Here is a 17,991-nt window from a genome sequence, read left to right on the forward strand (position 1 = left end):
ATTCTAATAAATCATTGTTCTCCACTGTATTAAATGGACTTCTTTGCTATTGGTGGTAGATGGTTAACCTTTTAAAGCTGGAGACTATAGATAACTGTTGACAGAACACTCTTTTAGCTGTCAACTTTTCCTCCCAACCTCCGTACACATGCACGCTTGGCCAGACACATGCAGTGATAACTTAGGCTAGGTTCACACGGCCGTTGTCTCCCGTCCCACTATGCTCACGTCATTGCTGCTAAACGGACCATACTAACGGATACAAACTGATGCAGAAGAGTGCCATTAAGTGGCATCCTGTTGTATCAGTTTTTAATCCGTTTATTTTCCATTCTTTATTATTGTCTGGCTACTTCCTTGTTCCTCACACCTCTTCTGAGCATGCTCAGAAGTAATAACGGATCAAAAACGGATTGGAAAAAACAGGTGCAAACGGAGACATTAAAGGCTCATCCATTTTTAATCCGTTACCCATAGACTTCAATGTTAAATTTATAATATCCATTTCTATTCCGTTATTTTTGACGGGATAAAAAATACTGCATGTAATATGTTTTCCCCATCAAAAAAAAAAAAAGGGAACTGGAAGCAAACGGGTGATAAAGGATTGTAAAAAATAAAAATGCCATTGACATCAATGGGATTCTTTTACAGCCCTCAGGATTGATAACAAGCATTTATTAACAGGGGCAGACGTTAATGTGAATGAGCCCTAATTTGACCTGAGAACAAAAGGATTGAGCATGTTGAAATTTAAAAGTCTGGTTTCCCCCTCAATCTGCAGTCTGGGAAAAGTATGGACATCCCCATCATACATATGAGATGGACGGTTGATCCCACTGAAATCATTGGTTTGTGTCAACATTATTTAAAGGGGTATTCCAGGCCAAAACTTTTTTTTTTTTAATATATCAACTGGCTCCGGAAAGTTAAATAGATTTGTAAATTACTTCTATTAAAAAATCTTAATCCTTCCAATTGTTATTAGCTTCTGAAGTTGAGTTATTGTTTTCTGTCTAACTGCTCTCTGATGACTCACATCCCTGGAGCTGTGCAGTTCCTATGGGGATATTCTCCCATCATGCACAGCTCCCGGGACGTGACATCATCATTGAGAAGTTAGACAGAAAACTTCAGAAGCTAATAACTATTGGAAGAATTAAGATTTTTTAATAGAAGTAATTTACAAATCTGTTTAACTTTCCGGAGCCAGTTGATATACCGTATATACTCGAGTATAAGCCGAGTTTTTCAGCACGATTTTTCGTGCTGAAAACACCCCCCTCGGCTTATACTCGAGTGAACTCTCCACCCGCAGTGGTCTTCAACCTGCGGACCTCCAGAGGTTTCAAAACTACAACTCCCAGCAAGCCCGGGCAGCCATCGGCTGTCCGGGCTTGCTGGGAGTTGTAGTTTTGAAACCTCTGGAGGTCCGCAGGTTGAAGACCACTGCGGCCTTCGACATCATCCAGCCCCCTCTCACCCCCTTTAGTTCTGTACAGTACTCGCCTCCGCTCGACGCTGGTCCGGTGCTGCAGGACTGTCCGGTGAGGAGGTCGTCCGGTGGGATAGTGGTTCCGGGCTGCTATCTTCACCGGGGAGGCCTCTTCTAAGCGCTTCGGGCCTGGCCCCAGAATAGTCACGTTGCCTTGGCGACGACGCAGAGGTACTTTCATTACCAACGTCCTTCTGCGTCATCGTCAAGGGAACGCCACTATTCTGGGCCCGAAGCACGGAGAAGAGGCGCCCCCGGTGAAGATAGCAGCCCGGAATCACTATCCCACCGGACGACCTCCCCACCGGACAGTCCTGCAGCACCGGACCAGCGCCGAGCGGAGGCGAGTACTGTACAGAACTAAAGGGGGTGAGAGGGGGCTGGATGATGTCGAAGGCTGCAGTGGTCTTCAACCTGCGGACCTCCAGAGGTTTCAAAACTACAACTCCCAGCAAGCCCGGACAGCCGATGGCTGCCCGGGCTTGCAGGGAGTTGTAGTTTTGAAACCTCTGGAGGTCCGCAGGTTGAAGACCACTGAGGGCGGATAGTTCACAAGAGGATGATGACAAGAGGATGATGAAGGGGGGGTGTGGGATGATGACAAGGGGATGATGAAGGGGGTGGGGATGATGACAAGGGCATGATGAAGGGGGGGTGTGGGATGATGACAAGGGGATGATGAAGGGGGGAGGGGATGATGACAAGGGGATGATGACAAGGGCATGATGAAGGGGGGTGTGGGATGATGACAAGAAGATGATGAAGGGGGGTGGGGATGATGACAAGGGGATGATGAAGGGGGGGTGTGGGATGATGACAAGGGGATGATGACAGGTGATGATGATGAGGGTCTGGATGATGACAGGGGGGGATGATGTATTTCCCACCCTAGGTTTATACTCGAGTCAATAACTTTTCCTGGGATTTTGGGGTGAAATTAGGCTAAAATCTGGCTTTGTGGCAGAAGACAACTACACCAAATAAAGGATAATATCACAACAGTTATAGATGAAAATGGTAGTTTGCTCAGGACTTTTGTGGCATTAAAGTTCATTTGTTACTCCCGTTTGCAGTGTATCACAGCCATGCCATCAATATCTGCTATAAAGATCCATAATTCACTCAATATACTATTTATAGACTAGGCCTTTAATGTCTTTTGGTTTGTGCACTACTACATTAGCTAAGCAGGCTACATAGATCCTTCTCCATCCATGCGTATAATAATTCACCTAATAACTCTGTGATATGTCATTTTCAGTTAGATCTATGTGAAAACCAATATGTAAGTTCATCTTTAGTGACATAAGTTTGCCTGTCTCATACCCAGACAAGGTGAAACACTGTCTTGTATCTCTATATAGCTATTTATCTTTCAGATTCAAAACATCAGCGTACCAAAACCATGTTTATATTATTTCTATTTTTTTATTAATTTTTATTACATTATTTGTAATATATAAATGTTTATTTTTCTTTTTTATTCTTACATTTTGTTTACAGCTTATATATTTCCTTGTTTTTTTTTTTGTTTTTTTTAATACCAATATAAAGGAGCATCTTATAGCTGTATTTTTACTATATCCACCATAACGTTTGACATTTTGGCAATGTTGCTTTTTTTCAAGATTAATAAAAAAAAAAAAAAAATTAAACATACCGTATATACTCGAGTAGAAGCCGACCCGAGTAGAAGCCGAGACCCATAATTTCAACCCAAAATCCCAGGAAAAGTTATTGACTCGAGTATAAGCCTAGGGTGGGAAATACATCATCCCCCCCTGTCATCATCCAGAACCGTCATTAACATCCTCATCATCATCACCGCCTGTCATCATCCAGACCCTCATCATCATCACCTGTCATCATCCCCTTGTCATCATCCCCTTGTCATCATCCCCACCCCCCTTCATCATCCCCTTGTAATCATCCCACACCCCCCCTTCATCATGCCCTTGTCATCATCCCCACCCCCCTTCATCATCCCACACCCCCCCCTCATCATCCCCTTGTCATCATCCCACACCCCCCCTTCATCATCCTCTTGTCATCATCCGCCCTCAGTGGTCTTCAACCTGCGGACCTCAAGAGGTTTCAAAACTACAACTCCCAGCAAGCCCGGGCAGCCATCGGCTGTCCGGGCTTGCTGGGAGTTGTAGTTTTGAAACCTCCGGAGGTCCGCAGGTTGAAGACCACTGCGGCCTTCGACATCATCCAGCCCCCTCTCACCCCCTTTAGTTCTGTACAGTACTCGCCTCCGCTCGGCGCTGGTCCGGTGCTGCAGGACTGTCCGGTGAGTAGGTCGTCCGGTGGGATAGTGGTTCCGGGCTGCTATCTTCACTGGGGGGCGCCTCTTCTCCGCGCTTCGGGCCCAGAATAGAGGTGTTGCCTTGACGATGACGCAGAAGTACGTTGGTAATGAACGTACCTCTGCGTCGTTGTCAAGGCAACGTGACTATTCTGGGGCCGGGCCCGAAGCGCTTAGAAGAGGCCTCCCCGGTGAAGATAGCAGCCCGGAACCACTATCCCACCGGACGACCTCCTCTCCGGACAGTCCTGCAGCACCGGACCAGCGCCAAGCGGAGGCGAGTACTGTACAGAACTAAAGGGGGTGAGAGGGGGCTGGATGATGTCGAAGGCCGCAGTGGTCTTCAACCTGCGGACCTCCGGAGGTTTCAAAACTACAACTCCCAGCAAGCCCGGACAGCCGATGGCTGCCCGGGCTTGCTGGGAGTTGTAGTTTTGAAACCTCTGGAGGTCCGCAGGTTGAAGACCACTGCGGGTGGAGAGTTCACTCGAGTATAAGCCGAGGGGGGTGTTTTCAGCACGAAAAATCGTGCTGAAAAACTCTGCTTATACTCGAGTATATACGGTATCCAAAATTTTGTATGGATAAAAGCTTGTGGCTCATTCCACATATCATTTCCTCTTTAAAAAAAAACAATACACATTACTACTCCGGTGTAAAATACCATTCATTTATAACAGATGGAGAAGACATTGTAACTGCTCCAAAAAAAAAAAAAAAGTTCATTGTGTCTTTCCAGAAAAAGGTAGTCCAAGGGAACCCACATTGATGCAGTATTTATCTGTAAGAAGTAATTCAGCCGAGGCAGTTTCCAAGGCAATATCTTGTTTCTGTCTCCCTGGAAACACGCTGGGATTCCTCCAATGGAATATGTAATACAACTTCATGGTCTCTATAGACGCATTGTGAGGATTTACATTTCAATACTTACAGTCGATAGCAGAAAGAGGTAATAGACAGCATGGATAGTTAGTCTAGCAAAAATTTGCATTGTACTTACAAAAAGGAACACCTTTCTATATAGTTTAATATGTATTGATAGTGTAGCGTTGTATCTGTATTGTGTCTATTCTGCAGTACATGAAAAATAGAGACATAAAGCCAATGGAGCCCAAACCTGAATTCACTGTTCACACAACACTTGAGCCTTAATTTGTAGGAGAGCGGCTACAGTACCTTTGTATAAAACAGTTATTTGACCACAAGTACAGAATACAAAATAACTATATACTGGCCATCCAGCTAACAGACGAATAATAGTAACTATCGTAGATATGAGTACGTTGGAGCTGTGTGGTTCTGTGTCCTAAAACAGCCCACAAGAATAATGAGCTGTTGTCAAGATATGATACAAATTTGTTTTTACTCTACTTCTGGTTATTGCAGAAGTAGACAAAGAACACATAAGGTCTGTAGAGCAGTTTAATAGCAATACGCATAGTGAAACGTGAGAAATCTAACACAAAGTGGTTACTAGGGATATACTGTGTGGCTATACAGAAAAGATTGGTTGTTAGGACATGCATCCATAGAATCCAGTCTGTCAAATATGTTAGTTATTTTGCATTCAAGTTCATTCTTCATATCAAGCTGCATCATTATTCAGATTTTTGTAGAAATACATCTGTATGGAAAGTTCCTTATAGAGAAACTGACAGGCTGTTCACCTGCAGTAAACCCAATATACTTATAGTGCAGGTGAACAGCTTTAAAACAGTGGTCACTTACTTTAATCTGTATAATACTTGCAAAGTTATGGACCTTTATTCTTTGAGCTTTCTGTTCACAATGAACACTGGGAGCCGCCTCACCGAGCTACCATGCCTCCTCCATATTCCCGCCCCCCTCATGAGTATGCAAATCTATTCAATCAAGCTTGTCACTGCCTTCCGGGTGTAGCAAGACAGCTGGGCCTGCATTCTGGGCAGAGAGCAGAGCACTCACCCTGTCAGGCTTGAGTGAATACATTTGCATATTCATAAGAGGAGTGGGTTAGGCAGTGAATATGGAAGAGGCAGGGAAGCTCGGTGAGCTGGCTCCCCGCCTCCATTGCACACAGAAGCGCAATACCAAGGAAGGTCCATAACTGTTTTTAAAGCTGTTCACCCGCACTTTTACCCAGTATATTGTCTTTAGTGCGGATGTACAGCCTTTCAGTTTCACTTTAAAGGTAAACTGACAGCAGGTTAATCTGCACTAAACCCAATACACAGGGTTATAGTGCGGGTAAGCCGGATTCAAATGATGTATCATTCTGCGGTCCGTTTCAGAGATATTGCCGGCATTCGCCAGCATTGCTAATCTGGAAATGGCCAGCTTTGCCCAATGGAGGGAGGATCCAGCTTCCCTGCCTCTATATCCTCTGTGGCAATAAGCCATGTGAGCATCAGTTGAGCAGGCATATCGGTACAGAGGCAGTGAAGCTGAGTATACTGGTCCTGCCTCCATTGCACAAAATTGGCCATTTTCAGATAAGCAATGGGTATCTCTAGAACCAGACCGCAGATCCAGGTAAGTAATACCTCATTGTAATCTGGTACACCCTCACTATAACCCTGTGTATTGGGTTTAGTCTGAGTGAACCAGCTGTCAGTTTCGCTTTAAATATTTTTCTGTATTCCAGGCTGTCTTCACTATTAATAAATAATGTAACAGGTCAAATAGAACCTTTCCTATATACCTTTTATGAGTCAGAGTGGAGAGGTGCTACCAACTAGCTGCCTTCAATCTGACAATCCTAGCCCACCCCTGTATCATATGGTCGGCCTTTCATGTACACATTGAGAAATGTATGGCAGCCAGAGCCTCCCCTCCTCAGCCGCCCACAATTTAAAAAGTTGTCTTCATGAACTTCTGAACTTTACTTATGGTTAATACCTGATTTATTAAAGTGCAGGGACAAGAACGTTTACGTTAAAGCTGCAAATATTCTGCTGGTTAAAAAAAAACAACTATGGACTTGGATGAGAATTATTAGTAGGGACTTTGCACACCATTATGAAGGGTATGGTTTAGCATCAAACAGTTAAGACTAATTTATCATGTTATGGTTGCCTTGGGCTTGTCATAGGGTAAAACTTTTTTTTTAACTTTGGGGAAAAAAAATATCAAAACTTGTGCAGATGAAGTGGAACATTATAGTGTGTGTGTGTGTGTGATGTAATAACCCAATAGGAATAATATTCAAAAAGCCTCAAACAGGTGTATTATACCTATGTATAAAGAATGTAGCAGTTGGACCACTGTTCTACTTAACTATACTTAAAGCGTACCTGTCAGATCCAACAAAATTTTTTTTTTTAATATATCACTCAGTCCCTAATCCTGACCATGTACATCTAATTTTTATGTGTCTAGCACCTTTATATATTTTTTTTTTAGTACTCTTTTATTGTTGTTCCCCTGCTTGAATTCCTCTCCAAGGGAGGGGGCATGGCCTCACTGTGCAGGCTCACATCGCCCCTAGCATAAGCAAAGCTACAACTCCCAGCATGTCCTCAATGTCAGGTCATGCTGGGAGTTGTAGTTTTGCTAATGCTAGGGGAGATGTGAGCAGGCAGATGGTTACATCTTCCCTAGGATTAGCAAAACTACAATTCCCAGCATGTCCACATTGTCAGGGCATGCTGAGAGTTGTAGTATTGCTAACCCTAGGGGAGAAGTAAGCGGCGGGTGGGCAGAGGTGTGAGCGGTGGTGGGGCGGGCAGCTATTGGAGGGAGAGATGTGAGCGGCAGCTATAAGATCGGCAGAGAGAGGGCTGATGCGGTGGCCATCCCGGCTGGAACTGCACCAGCCGACATCAGCTGTATTCCCCCCCGTGCCCCCCTAGCACTCACCGCATCAGTGATGCCGGGAGTTCTCTGATGTCAGTGTGGCAGTGCAGGCAGTGCAGTTTACTTACCCTGTGCTTGCTCCCGGCAGCCACGCGCTCACACAGGTAGAGTGAGGGGGCTGAGAGCAAGCAAAGCAGCGCTGGACCTGCTGTCAATCAAACCTTGGTCTATGACGTAGGCGATAACCGCTGGACACGACTGAACTGGTATATGTCCAAGCAGGGCCCCCTAGTGGCCAATTTTTTTTACTTGCTTTTTCAGCATCAAATCCTCAAAATGTTCTGATGAAAAGCAATTGTAAAACATATTGTTTTGCAATGCTTTACAACATATCAAAATTTTTGGTATCTGAAAGTGCCCATTTAAAGCAGCATAGGGATCTAAAACAACATCTGGAATAGGGGCAGTTAGATAAAATTGTACAATATGCCTGTTCACACGTACAAAATCAGTGGCAGATTGGATGCTGCAGATTTGATTAATATAAATAAATAATTTTGTACATGTGAACGTACCCTGTGTGAGTTCTACTGGTGATTCCATGTAATATTATATAGAATGAATATAAGGAAAGCTGCAATTTACAAGAATTCTGTTTCTGATTCCCACATTTAACAGGCTATGCTAAAGTTTTCTTATAAATGGGATCGTTCTTTGTAGATAAAGTGTTCTCTAAATAAGGACCTGCAGGCAATCTGCTGAGCACCATGAGTTAAGCAGGAGATACCCTTAGAGAGCATCCTTTATTGCCATAGTAAACTGTGAGTACACAAATATTTGTAGCATTAAATGGCATCCACTTGGACAACCTTGTTATATATGGTCACCCTGTGTTCCAGAGCAAAAGCCACTCTTGACATCAGCTGTCCTCACTTTCCAAAAGGTAACCACCTTGGTTATATCCATATGTCCTAATATTATATCCTGATTCATTATGGCTGTGTATCAGAGTACTAGTCAGGCCTCATTTTTGCTGTGGAGGGCAGATGTCTGGCACACCATTAAACCGCTAACACCGTACACTACTCATGCCAAGTACCTGCTCTCATATTGGCTCAATTTTACGAGATACTTTCCAGTTCTATGCCCATTTCTGCCCTGTGAATCAGACCTAGAAATAGGGAATTATATATTTGTTTAATTTTCCCCATAACAAATAGAAAATCTTAATGTGTTTGCTTTCTGTACTTAATATGGTTTGCTTTCTTGTAGTTTCAGAGGCCGGCATCGGTTAATTTCACGACATTGCACATTTAATAAATCCCCTCAGTACAGACCAGATTACCCTTATTACTTCTGAAAAATATAGGTTACAAAGCATCGCACACGAGGATCCCCTACATGGCAGCCATGTTAGCTACCTCCACCTATCACAACCAGGCTGCTAGGCATACTGTAGTGTAAGGAACAATGATAGGCTTGGTACCTGGCATCAGATTGTTACTACTTCCCCAACTGGGAGCCACAGGCACTTTACTGGTCAGAGCCATCACTTTTACCATATTCAGTAAATGGTGTGATAAGGCAAGATATTAGAAATATGTATCCTGCAGACACAACACTGACTACTATCTTTGTATATGTGGAATAAAGCCAAGGCTATGCTGGAAGTGGAGGGGTGTACTACTTTTATGCCACTGTGATGTAATCTAGCCACATATGAGTCACTTAATTCCAAAAGCAGTGCCATAGGTTCCTTATTTCTTTTCATTGGAAGAGTATGTATTTTGGAAATATAAGGGGATTGTTCTGTTAGGTCAATTGTATTCCGCTGGGGGCTTTAGGTTGTTTCAGCAGTTGCAAACTGACTTCGATCTGCCTCGCACTTCTTTATACTGTTACCAGCAACTTCATCATGCTGCTGAGGTGCAGGGCAGTTGTTTACAATGGACACAACCCACTACATGGTTAAACCGTAGTTATCTTTCACTGTAATCTCTGTTTACCAGAGCACTTATATCCACTTTGAAGGAGTAGTCTCTATGCAGAAAAAAAAGTATCCTCTATCCGCAGGCTAGGGGAGAAGTTTTAGCTCACAAGGGGTCTGAGTGCTGGAGTCCCCCGCAATCTCCTATGAGGGGCCCCAGTTATTTTGATATTATTCACATTATTTAATATTGCAGTTCTCTGTATGTACCGTAGTTCTCTTCTTCTTTAGGAGGTGTCCAGCAGTGACTGGCCAGCAAGCTTTGATCGCGATGGTGTTCTCTATACATATACCTATTTGCCATCACTCCGTAAACTTTTTGTGGGATGTCCAAGCACTGCTTTTCTTAGCTATATTCAGAAGTCCCATAGTGAGTGAATGGTATGATGTCCAAGCATGCATACTGTGCCACTCTATTCATTTGGGGGAACAAGGGACCCTAATGTTCGGTGAAAGGACCAGTAGTCTGACTCCATGGATTAAATATATACAGTATCTCCGATGCTGTGGATAGGAAATAAGTTTAATCTTAGTATACCCCATTTAACATATGCTTTTATAGACCATCAAGTCATTTGTGATATTCCTAATCCATGTTTAGAATCCAAGCAGTGCACCTCCTACACACAAGCTAGAGTAGCTCAGTTGCATGTGGGGGTTTCTTCTGTATTTTCTTCTCTTTAACTGAAGATAATATAGTTACACTTCATGTCTTGTATGTTTTAAGGTTGTAGAATAGTTTGTCTATCCAGGAAGCAGTTTCTAATGTTTAGTGACAGCGCTGAGTTATGGTTTTGAATATTTTCCACCCTTGCATGACCACCACCCACTAATGCAAGGGTTGGCAAGTTCAAAAGGCTGTGACTATTTCCTCATACTGCGAGGTACTTATTATTCAGTTGATTTAGCAATGAACCTTACAGCATCACATGTCTACACACATGTGGTTGAAAATGGGCAGTTTCAACCAAAAAAAATCAATCACAAAAATGTTTGATAGTTTGTAGTGTTTGGCATTTTCATCCAATAGTTGCTAGTTCTTAAAGCGCAAGTCCAAAGTTTCAGCCATGCGATCTTCAGTGCCAGCGCGAGGAGACACAGGTCAACTGTACCACACTCAGCAAAGTTGAATGCAGAGAAAGGCTTGATGACTGAACTTTTCTAAGACAACCTGGTAGGTTGTCTCAGCAACTGTACTGCCCAGTGTAGCCTGAATCTCCCCATGTTGGAACTGAAGACTGCGCAGCCTTGACATTTTGAACTTGTTCTTAGGCTGCATTCACACCACGTTTTTGCAATACATTTCCCATATCAGGTTTTTGATGAAAAACAGATTCCTCAAAACCAGACTAAACTGTGTTAAAACGTGTGTACAAGTTTTAACCCGTTGAAAACCGTTTACAGTTTAAAAAATTATGTCTGATTGCATCTGTTTTTTAAGAAAAAAAGTATACATTTTTAATTTTTACTCCATTATGAATAAAGTTTCACTTGTTTGATTGAAATTCCAAGAAAAAAAACTTTTGGTGTGCACTGCACATGTGCAAAGTCAAAAACCGTATGGTGCAAACCGGATGGAACCGTACACACATAGGGTTCTGTACGGCTCCCATTGACTCCTATGTAAAAAAAAAAAAAATGTATACGGTTTCAATACGGTTTTTCTCTTGGACCAAAAAACGTATTAGCCTACGATTTTGGGTACGGGAAAAAAGACAGAAAAAACGGACACAACCGGATGCATTGTTTGGCACGGTTTTCAATGGAGAGTCTATGCATACGGTTTTCAATACGGTTCCGTACGGTTTTCAAATTGAAAACGTATACATGAACTGTATTGCAAAAACGTGGTGTGAACCCAGCCTTACTATGAAAGAACATTCTTAGAACACACAAAGAAGAAGGAACGAACAGATACTCACTCTTATCAATGGTGGCTTTATTCAGAACAACAGGTGCACAAGACAAACAGGTACGTCCACAGCAGGAGCGACGTTTCGCGTTTACACGCTTCTTCCGGAAGAAGCGTGTAAACGCGAAACGTCACTCCTGCTGTGGACATACCTGTTTGTCTTATGCACCTGTTCTGAATAAAGCCACCGTTGATGAGAGTGAATAGCCGTTCGTTCCTTCTTTTTTGTCTGGATCACAACATTACTGCATTTTCTGAACTGAGCACCACTCATACGGATCTTCAGACAGCTGTGGTAGCAGTGCATCTATCTAAGGGTTGACTGGTGATCGCGGATCATATAGAGGTGGTTGTGTCGACTTGTACTTTCTTGTGGCTAGACATTCTTAGAACAGTAACAGATCATTTGCCCTCCACCCATTGCCATTGATCGTGTATGACTAGTTTGAATGGCTGTAACAGTTCAAAAGTCAATATGGTCTAAAATGTGTATGTTTATTTCTACAAAATTATCGTTTATTCTACCATTGTTCATAAATCAGTCTATTCCTATAAATGTGTATGGCTTCAAGTTTGCCATACAAAATGTTGCCCTAATAAAGCACACATGGTAATGTATCGATTAATTTACACAGAATGTCCTGTATTCTCTAAAGTGCAACAGTAGCACCACACCTGTCCTCAGGTTGTGTGTGGTATTATAAATTGGCCCCATTCACTTTAATGAAACAGAGCTGTAATGCGACACACAACCTGAGTTCAGGCATGGTGCTGTCATGGATCATCCGGATTCCTACAGGAACGTTATACTATCAGTATGAGTGTATATGGAGTGACCATACAAATTTCATGCAAATGTTGTATGAAGGTTCATTCGCAAGACCTCTCTGACCCCAAAACAGTTATGAAATGATGTCCAGTTCAGTTTTGGCTACAGATTGCCGACACAAACGGCCATTATTGGTGGCATTGGCTGCAGTATTTGCACATCTTTGGCCTTAATACTGCTAGCTCAGGGTGCCTTCTCTTAATATTAGCTGCATCCAGTCAGTTCTTCTTTGCCAGAGCCAGTCATATCTTATGGTAAAGTTTCCTCATAGCTGATCTCTCTGGAAATTCTGTATGAAGAATGAAAAATCCCGCAGGTTGTGTCAGCAGATATTCAGGATGAAATCCTCATTAGAATGTTCTAACTCTTTCTTTTCCAGAGCGCACAGCTTTGAGCGAGCAGAGCTCCACACCCGCTATGCTGCTGTGAGCACATGGGTGAAGGCTGCTGGCAGGCTGTTTGTATAAGCCTTACATGGAATGTGCTCAGACAGGGGGCGGAGCTTAAGCCTGGCACTGATCCAGTTAATTTCCCGGCAAAAAAAGAGCAAGAAGCATGGGGGAGGAAGGGAGGGGGGAATGTGACGTGCTCGCTGACACGTGTGTCTTTCCCTACTGAGGGAGCAGAAGGGAGGGCTGTCTTAAAGGGGCAATCTTTAGTCCTTTACTACAGACTTGTACTTCTGCCGTCTAGCACAATATTTGTTCTCGCTTTTTGCGGCCTGTCTTTCTATGCAGCGTTCTTAGAATCTAAACTTTCTTAGAGCGAAGCTTATAAGTGTCACCTTCCTTATGACTTCTCTAAGCAATAATTTGATTTTATTTTCCAGGAACGGTTTATTGGATTTTTGCTTTAACTTAGAAAAAATGATCAAATGCACATAAGCCAATTTTTTACATCTCTAAATAGCACAGATTAAGACATTGATTAGTGCCATGAGCAACATTTACTATTAATGGCATAATTTACATTAGTTAGACAGACAAGAAATCTTATGTCTGTTATAAAAATTCAGAGAAAGTAGAGACTGTAATAGATTAGATCCAGATCCAAATGAAGGAAAAAAATGTTGAAATAGAAATACCATACTTGAAGTATTTATTTTTATAAAAATATTAGAAAAACAAGAACAAAACAAACAAACAAAAGACTGTTTAGTGAACTCAAATACATTAAAACCTTATGATTGGATGCATACGTAGATAACCTAGGTAGAACAGTGATGTAGGTACGTATGCCAATATATAACACCAAGTGGCATATATAACCCCCAAAATGAGAGGCAACAAAAGAATATAGGTAGATAAATCTGTCTGCTAATACTACATCAAGTTCATGTACAATCACACCCTCCCAACGCATTTCTTTCACTACTTGTTGTTGTTATACAAGCTAAATCCTCAGGGGAGTACACAACACCTGGGGAGCATGAGCAATAATAAGCAATATATACAGATGTATTGGTATTCCACAAAGTAAAATTCAGATGTATAGGTATTACATAAAATCAAGTTCAAGGATAACAAAGATCTGAATGCTGTTAATCTAAGGGTCACATAAGAATTGACATGGAGTAGTAGGAGTAACAACTAATCAAAATTGCATAGAGAGAAAATTGGGAATAAGGGGTTGGCTCTGCTAGCCCTATTCAGCCCTAGATCAGGGCCCTATGCCTAGGTGGGGTGGACATCCTAAAAACGACGGTCTTACACAGCAACCTATCCGATAGACCCCCAGTGACCATTTAATAAAGGTCTGACCATATAATACCTCTTGAAAACCACAGTAGGGTTCTCCCGGACTACCTGACAAGGTCAGTTTTTTTGAAGTAAAAATGTCATCACTAATAGAGAAAACAAACAATAGGGGACCAGCCTTAGTGGCTACAAATGTAGAAATTTCACACACAAGGTAATGTAGCTACATATTGGACAAAATAGTAATAGTAAGTTGACCTGGATAAGAGCTTGGTATTGGGTATTATGGTGCATAAGTGCAAGCAACTGTAACCAGAGCTGACGTCTTAAATGAACAATGTAGATCAGGTGCTCATTTAGGCCCTTTGGTGACATGCTGTCCAAATTGAATATCCATGTACTTTCCATTTGTAAAAGGGCTTTATTAAGATCGCCACCTCTCACGATCGTCCCTGATGTCATCCAGGTGTTCCAGGACTTGTGTTTCCAACTCCCAAACTGTCATGCTCCCATACTGCATACAGCAAGAGCAGCTGGCTAGATAAATTACAGCCTTAGTGCTGCAATAAATGAATCCCTGAATGGAATAATTTTTGCCAGTATGTACATTCTGAAAAGTCTTGGTTTTAGACATAAATCCTCAAGCGTTACAATGGCTGCAACTGTAACTCCCTTTGTGTACCAATCTCCTTAAACATGTGCATAGGATCAATTGTGCAGGTTTGAGGTTACTTTTTGTGAGTGTGTCCCCTATATTATCACCTCTTCTATTGGTAATTTGAGGATAAGTGCCAACCAACTCTTTGAGGTTATCGTCCATCATGAGGACATCCCAGCACTTCTGCATGATGGACCGAATTTGTGAGCCCGTCTGATCATGAGTCCTTATGATTCAAAATACGTTAACAGAGTCCTCCCTCTTTTTGGGAACCAAAAGATGTTTCGTGAAGGTCTTTTGGGTTTTCTACGAGCCTCTGTCAGAATGTAACTGGGGTACCCCGATTATATGAAATTCTGTCTCAGCGTATTTGCCTGTTCATGAGGCGAATGGTGAAAGCTCCCTCACCTCAGGAGGCTGTTAGGCTGCATTGACATCACGATTTCTCCAATTTCTCCATCTGACCTGAGTACACGATTTTTATAACTTAAAATCGTATGAAATCGTATATAAAGTCGGATCCATTGACCTCCATTAAAAAATCAGAACCATTACACACATCCGATTTGATCCGCATCCGATTTCACACGATTTTTGTTCAGGTCTGAAATCGTGGTCAACCCCGATTTCAGACCCGAACAAAAATCGTGTGAAATCGGATGCGGATCAAATCGGATGTGTGTAATGGATGCGATTTTTTTTTAATGGTGGTCAATGGATCCGACTTTATATACGATTTCATACGATTTTAAGTTATAAAAATCGTGTACTCAGGTCGGATGGAGAAATCGTGATGTGAATGCAGCCTTAGTGGTCAAGATGTCCAGAAATGGTAGGAAAGAAGACTGTAGTCCCATAGAGTTGATATTAAACGAGGCAACAAATGTAGCAAAATCAAACTCCGAACCTGACCACAGAACCTGAACGTTAGTTAAGAACTGGGTACACATAAGGGCTTGGTCCCCTGCTAGGAATAGACACAAATTTGCACTCAAATTTTGCACTATTTTTCCTCAGTCCATTGGCCTAAATGATGTCTCCTGGCAGACCGGGCCTATTTTTTTCTCACCACATTTGAAGAGAAATCATGGATATTTGCAACATAAAAAAAATCCTTTTTTGTCACGTTTGGTGGGGGATCTTGAGGTTTGACCCCCACTGCGGATTCACTTCATATAAGTTACAGAAAATGTGTATTGTTGCTGCACCATAACAAATAAATGTATTTAACATCTGCAGCAGACCTGCAGCAAAGAAAAAGTTTATCCAACAAAATGTATATATATTTTTTTTAAATAATGAAATATGCCTAGGCTAGGTGAGAATATAAAACAGGCTATACTTACCTCCATCGTTTATCTGCAGCCTTGTTATCATACCATCTAGTCTCTGGTGAACTTTGCCTCCTGAAGCTGTAGACGGCTCTTCACATTGCTGCTGGACGCTGCTGCGGTCAGAGATTGGCTGAGCTGCAATATGACAAATTGTTTGCAGCTGCAGGAAAAGCAAAGTTTACCAGAGACCACGCTCCATCCCAGCGAGTTTGCGGGGGAGCAATGGAGTTAAGTATAGGCTTTTTCATGTTCTCTCACAGCCTTGGAACATTCATTAAAAAAAAAATTTGCCAGATATTCCCTGTAAACCTTTATGGCAAGTTCACACGCTGCGGATATTTTGCAGTTTCCAAATATTTTGATTTGGTATGGTTTAGAAACACTAACCCCTTTTTAAAGGAAATTTCAACACTCCTTCAGCAGTGTCATGTCTGCTTGGTGTCTAGTAATCTATTTTGATGTGCCATACGCACTTTTCTGTGCAAACTTTTTTTGACGCAGATAAACACTCAAGGCAGTGGCTACAGTACAGCAGAGAGGAATATTTTATTTTTTCCCTACATCTTATCTATAGAACTGCTCCACGTGTGTGATCCACTGAGTTATGTTGTCTGATGGAATATTGTAGCATCTCCATCTGCTTCACTGGACAGCCACATAGACTTATAATTGGGCTGACTGCAGGACCGAGATTGCTGTAAGTCGGGAAGTGAAACACACTACCCCGTGCCTGCCCTAATGGACGCTCATATGAAAGTAGAGTATATTACACTATATGTGTATATTACGCTATATATACACGCTGTATATACACAGTATAATACTCTATAATGTGGTAGAAAGCAAGTTTTATGCATGAGGTAATTCTCACATTGAAGTCTCTTCAGTTGTAGTTTAGCCGACTGAAACGTGTATCAGAGACCTTGCCTGACCAAGCAATATTGCAAGAGTAAGCCATTTCTATAGTGGAGGTGTAGGAACACAGTGTTCTCTGAAAACATTCCCCTTCTCTCTAATATTCTTGCATAGTCGATGGAAATTTTCATATAACTATTTTCTTCTCTTTCAGAGTCTGAAAAGGAAAGAAAAAGAATACGAGCATGAGATGGAACGTCTGGCAAGAGAGAAAATAGCCACACAGCAGCGGCTGGCTGACCTGAAAAATGAACTCAGCCAATGGATGGATATCATGGAGATTGACCGAATTGTACGCCAGACTGTTCAGCCAGAGGATGACCAGGCTTCTACCTCAACAGCCTCAGGTAGCTTCCAGCCAAGATGTTTAGGAGGAGAATAATAAAACTATATTTTACAGAAAGTGTTTGCATTTAAATGACAAAAATTGCAAATGTTGGACTTGGAAACAGTTGAGCTGCAATGTTTCACACATGCCTGGCTACCTCTTAATGTATTCCCTGCCTTAATGCAGTGACTGGCAGCTGCCTTTCCAAGTGAGTCAGGTTTTGGAAGATTCCCCTTCACCACATAGATGCGATGCCGATTCAACCTTCACCTATCGCACATGGCCTATCCTGGGCCAGACATATTTAGGATGTGAATACCCTTTTTAAGTAGTTTCTAGTATATATTATGCAATATTATAAAGTTGCATTATGAACTGTTGCTCAATATAGGCGTGAACATACTTTACAGGTATCACGGTTTTCAACTAGGTTTACATGATATAAAAGCCTTATTGGAGAGTGTAAGGCAGATAGGACCCCCAACAACCTTCATGAATTTCTCTTGATTTTAATACAGAAACTCTACACATGCACTACTACTTCATAGGTGGCATGTATGCTGGAGATTTTCCACATTGAATTTCTATGCAGAAATTCTGCAGCATTATAGTAGCAGCAGAGTGGATAAAAAATGTCATCCACATGCTGCAGAAATTGATACAAAGTGCAGATTTGAAATCCGCAGCAACTCTATTTCTACTGTATTTTTTTATTTTTCTGTGCTGACTTCAGTGGGAAAGTCAAAATCTGCAG

At 42.0% G+C, this 17,991-nt stretch overlaps 1 protein-coding gene across 2 annotated transcripts in view; it reads left to right on the forward strand.

Moving 5' to 3' along the window:
- Positions 1–17,991, forward strand: part of MNT (MAX network transcriptional repressor) — an 86,480-nt gene that overhangs the window by 62,115 nt on the left and 6,374 nt on the right. For both annotated transcript variants that reach the window (XM_056558460.1, XM_056558461.1), the window contains one exon: positions 17,064–17,256. In XM_056558460.1, the coding sequence (XP_056414435.1) occupies positions 17,064–17,256 (193 nt within the window). The remainder of the gene's footprint in view (positions 1–17,063; positions 17,257–17,991) is intronic.

This window comes from Hyla sarda, chromosome 2, assembly GCF_029499605.1.
Source record: "Hyla sarda isolate aHylSar1 chromosome 2, aHylSar1.hap1, whole genome shotgun sequence".
NCBI classification, from domain to species: domain Eukaryota; kingdom Metazoa; phylum Chordata; class Amphibia; order Anura; family Hylidae; genus Hyla; species Hyla sarda.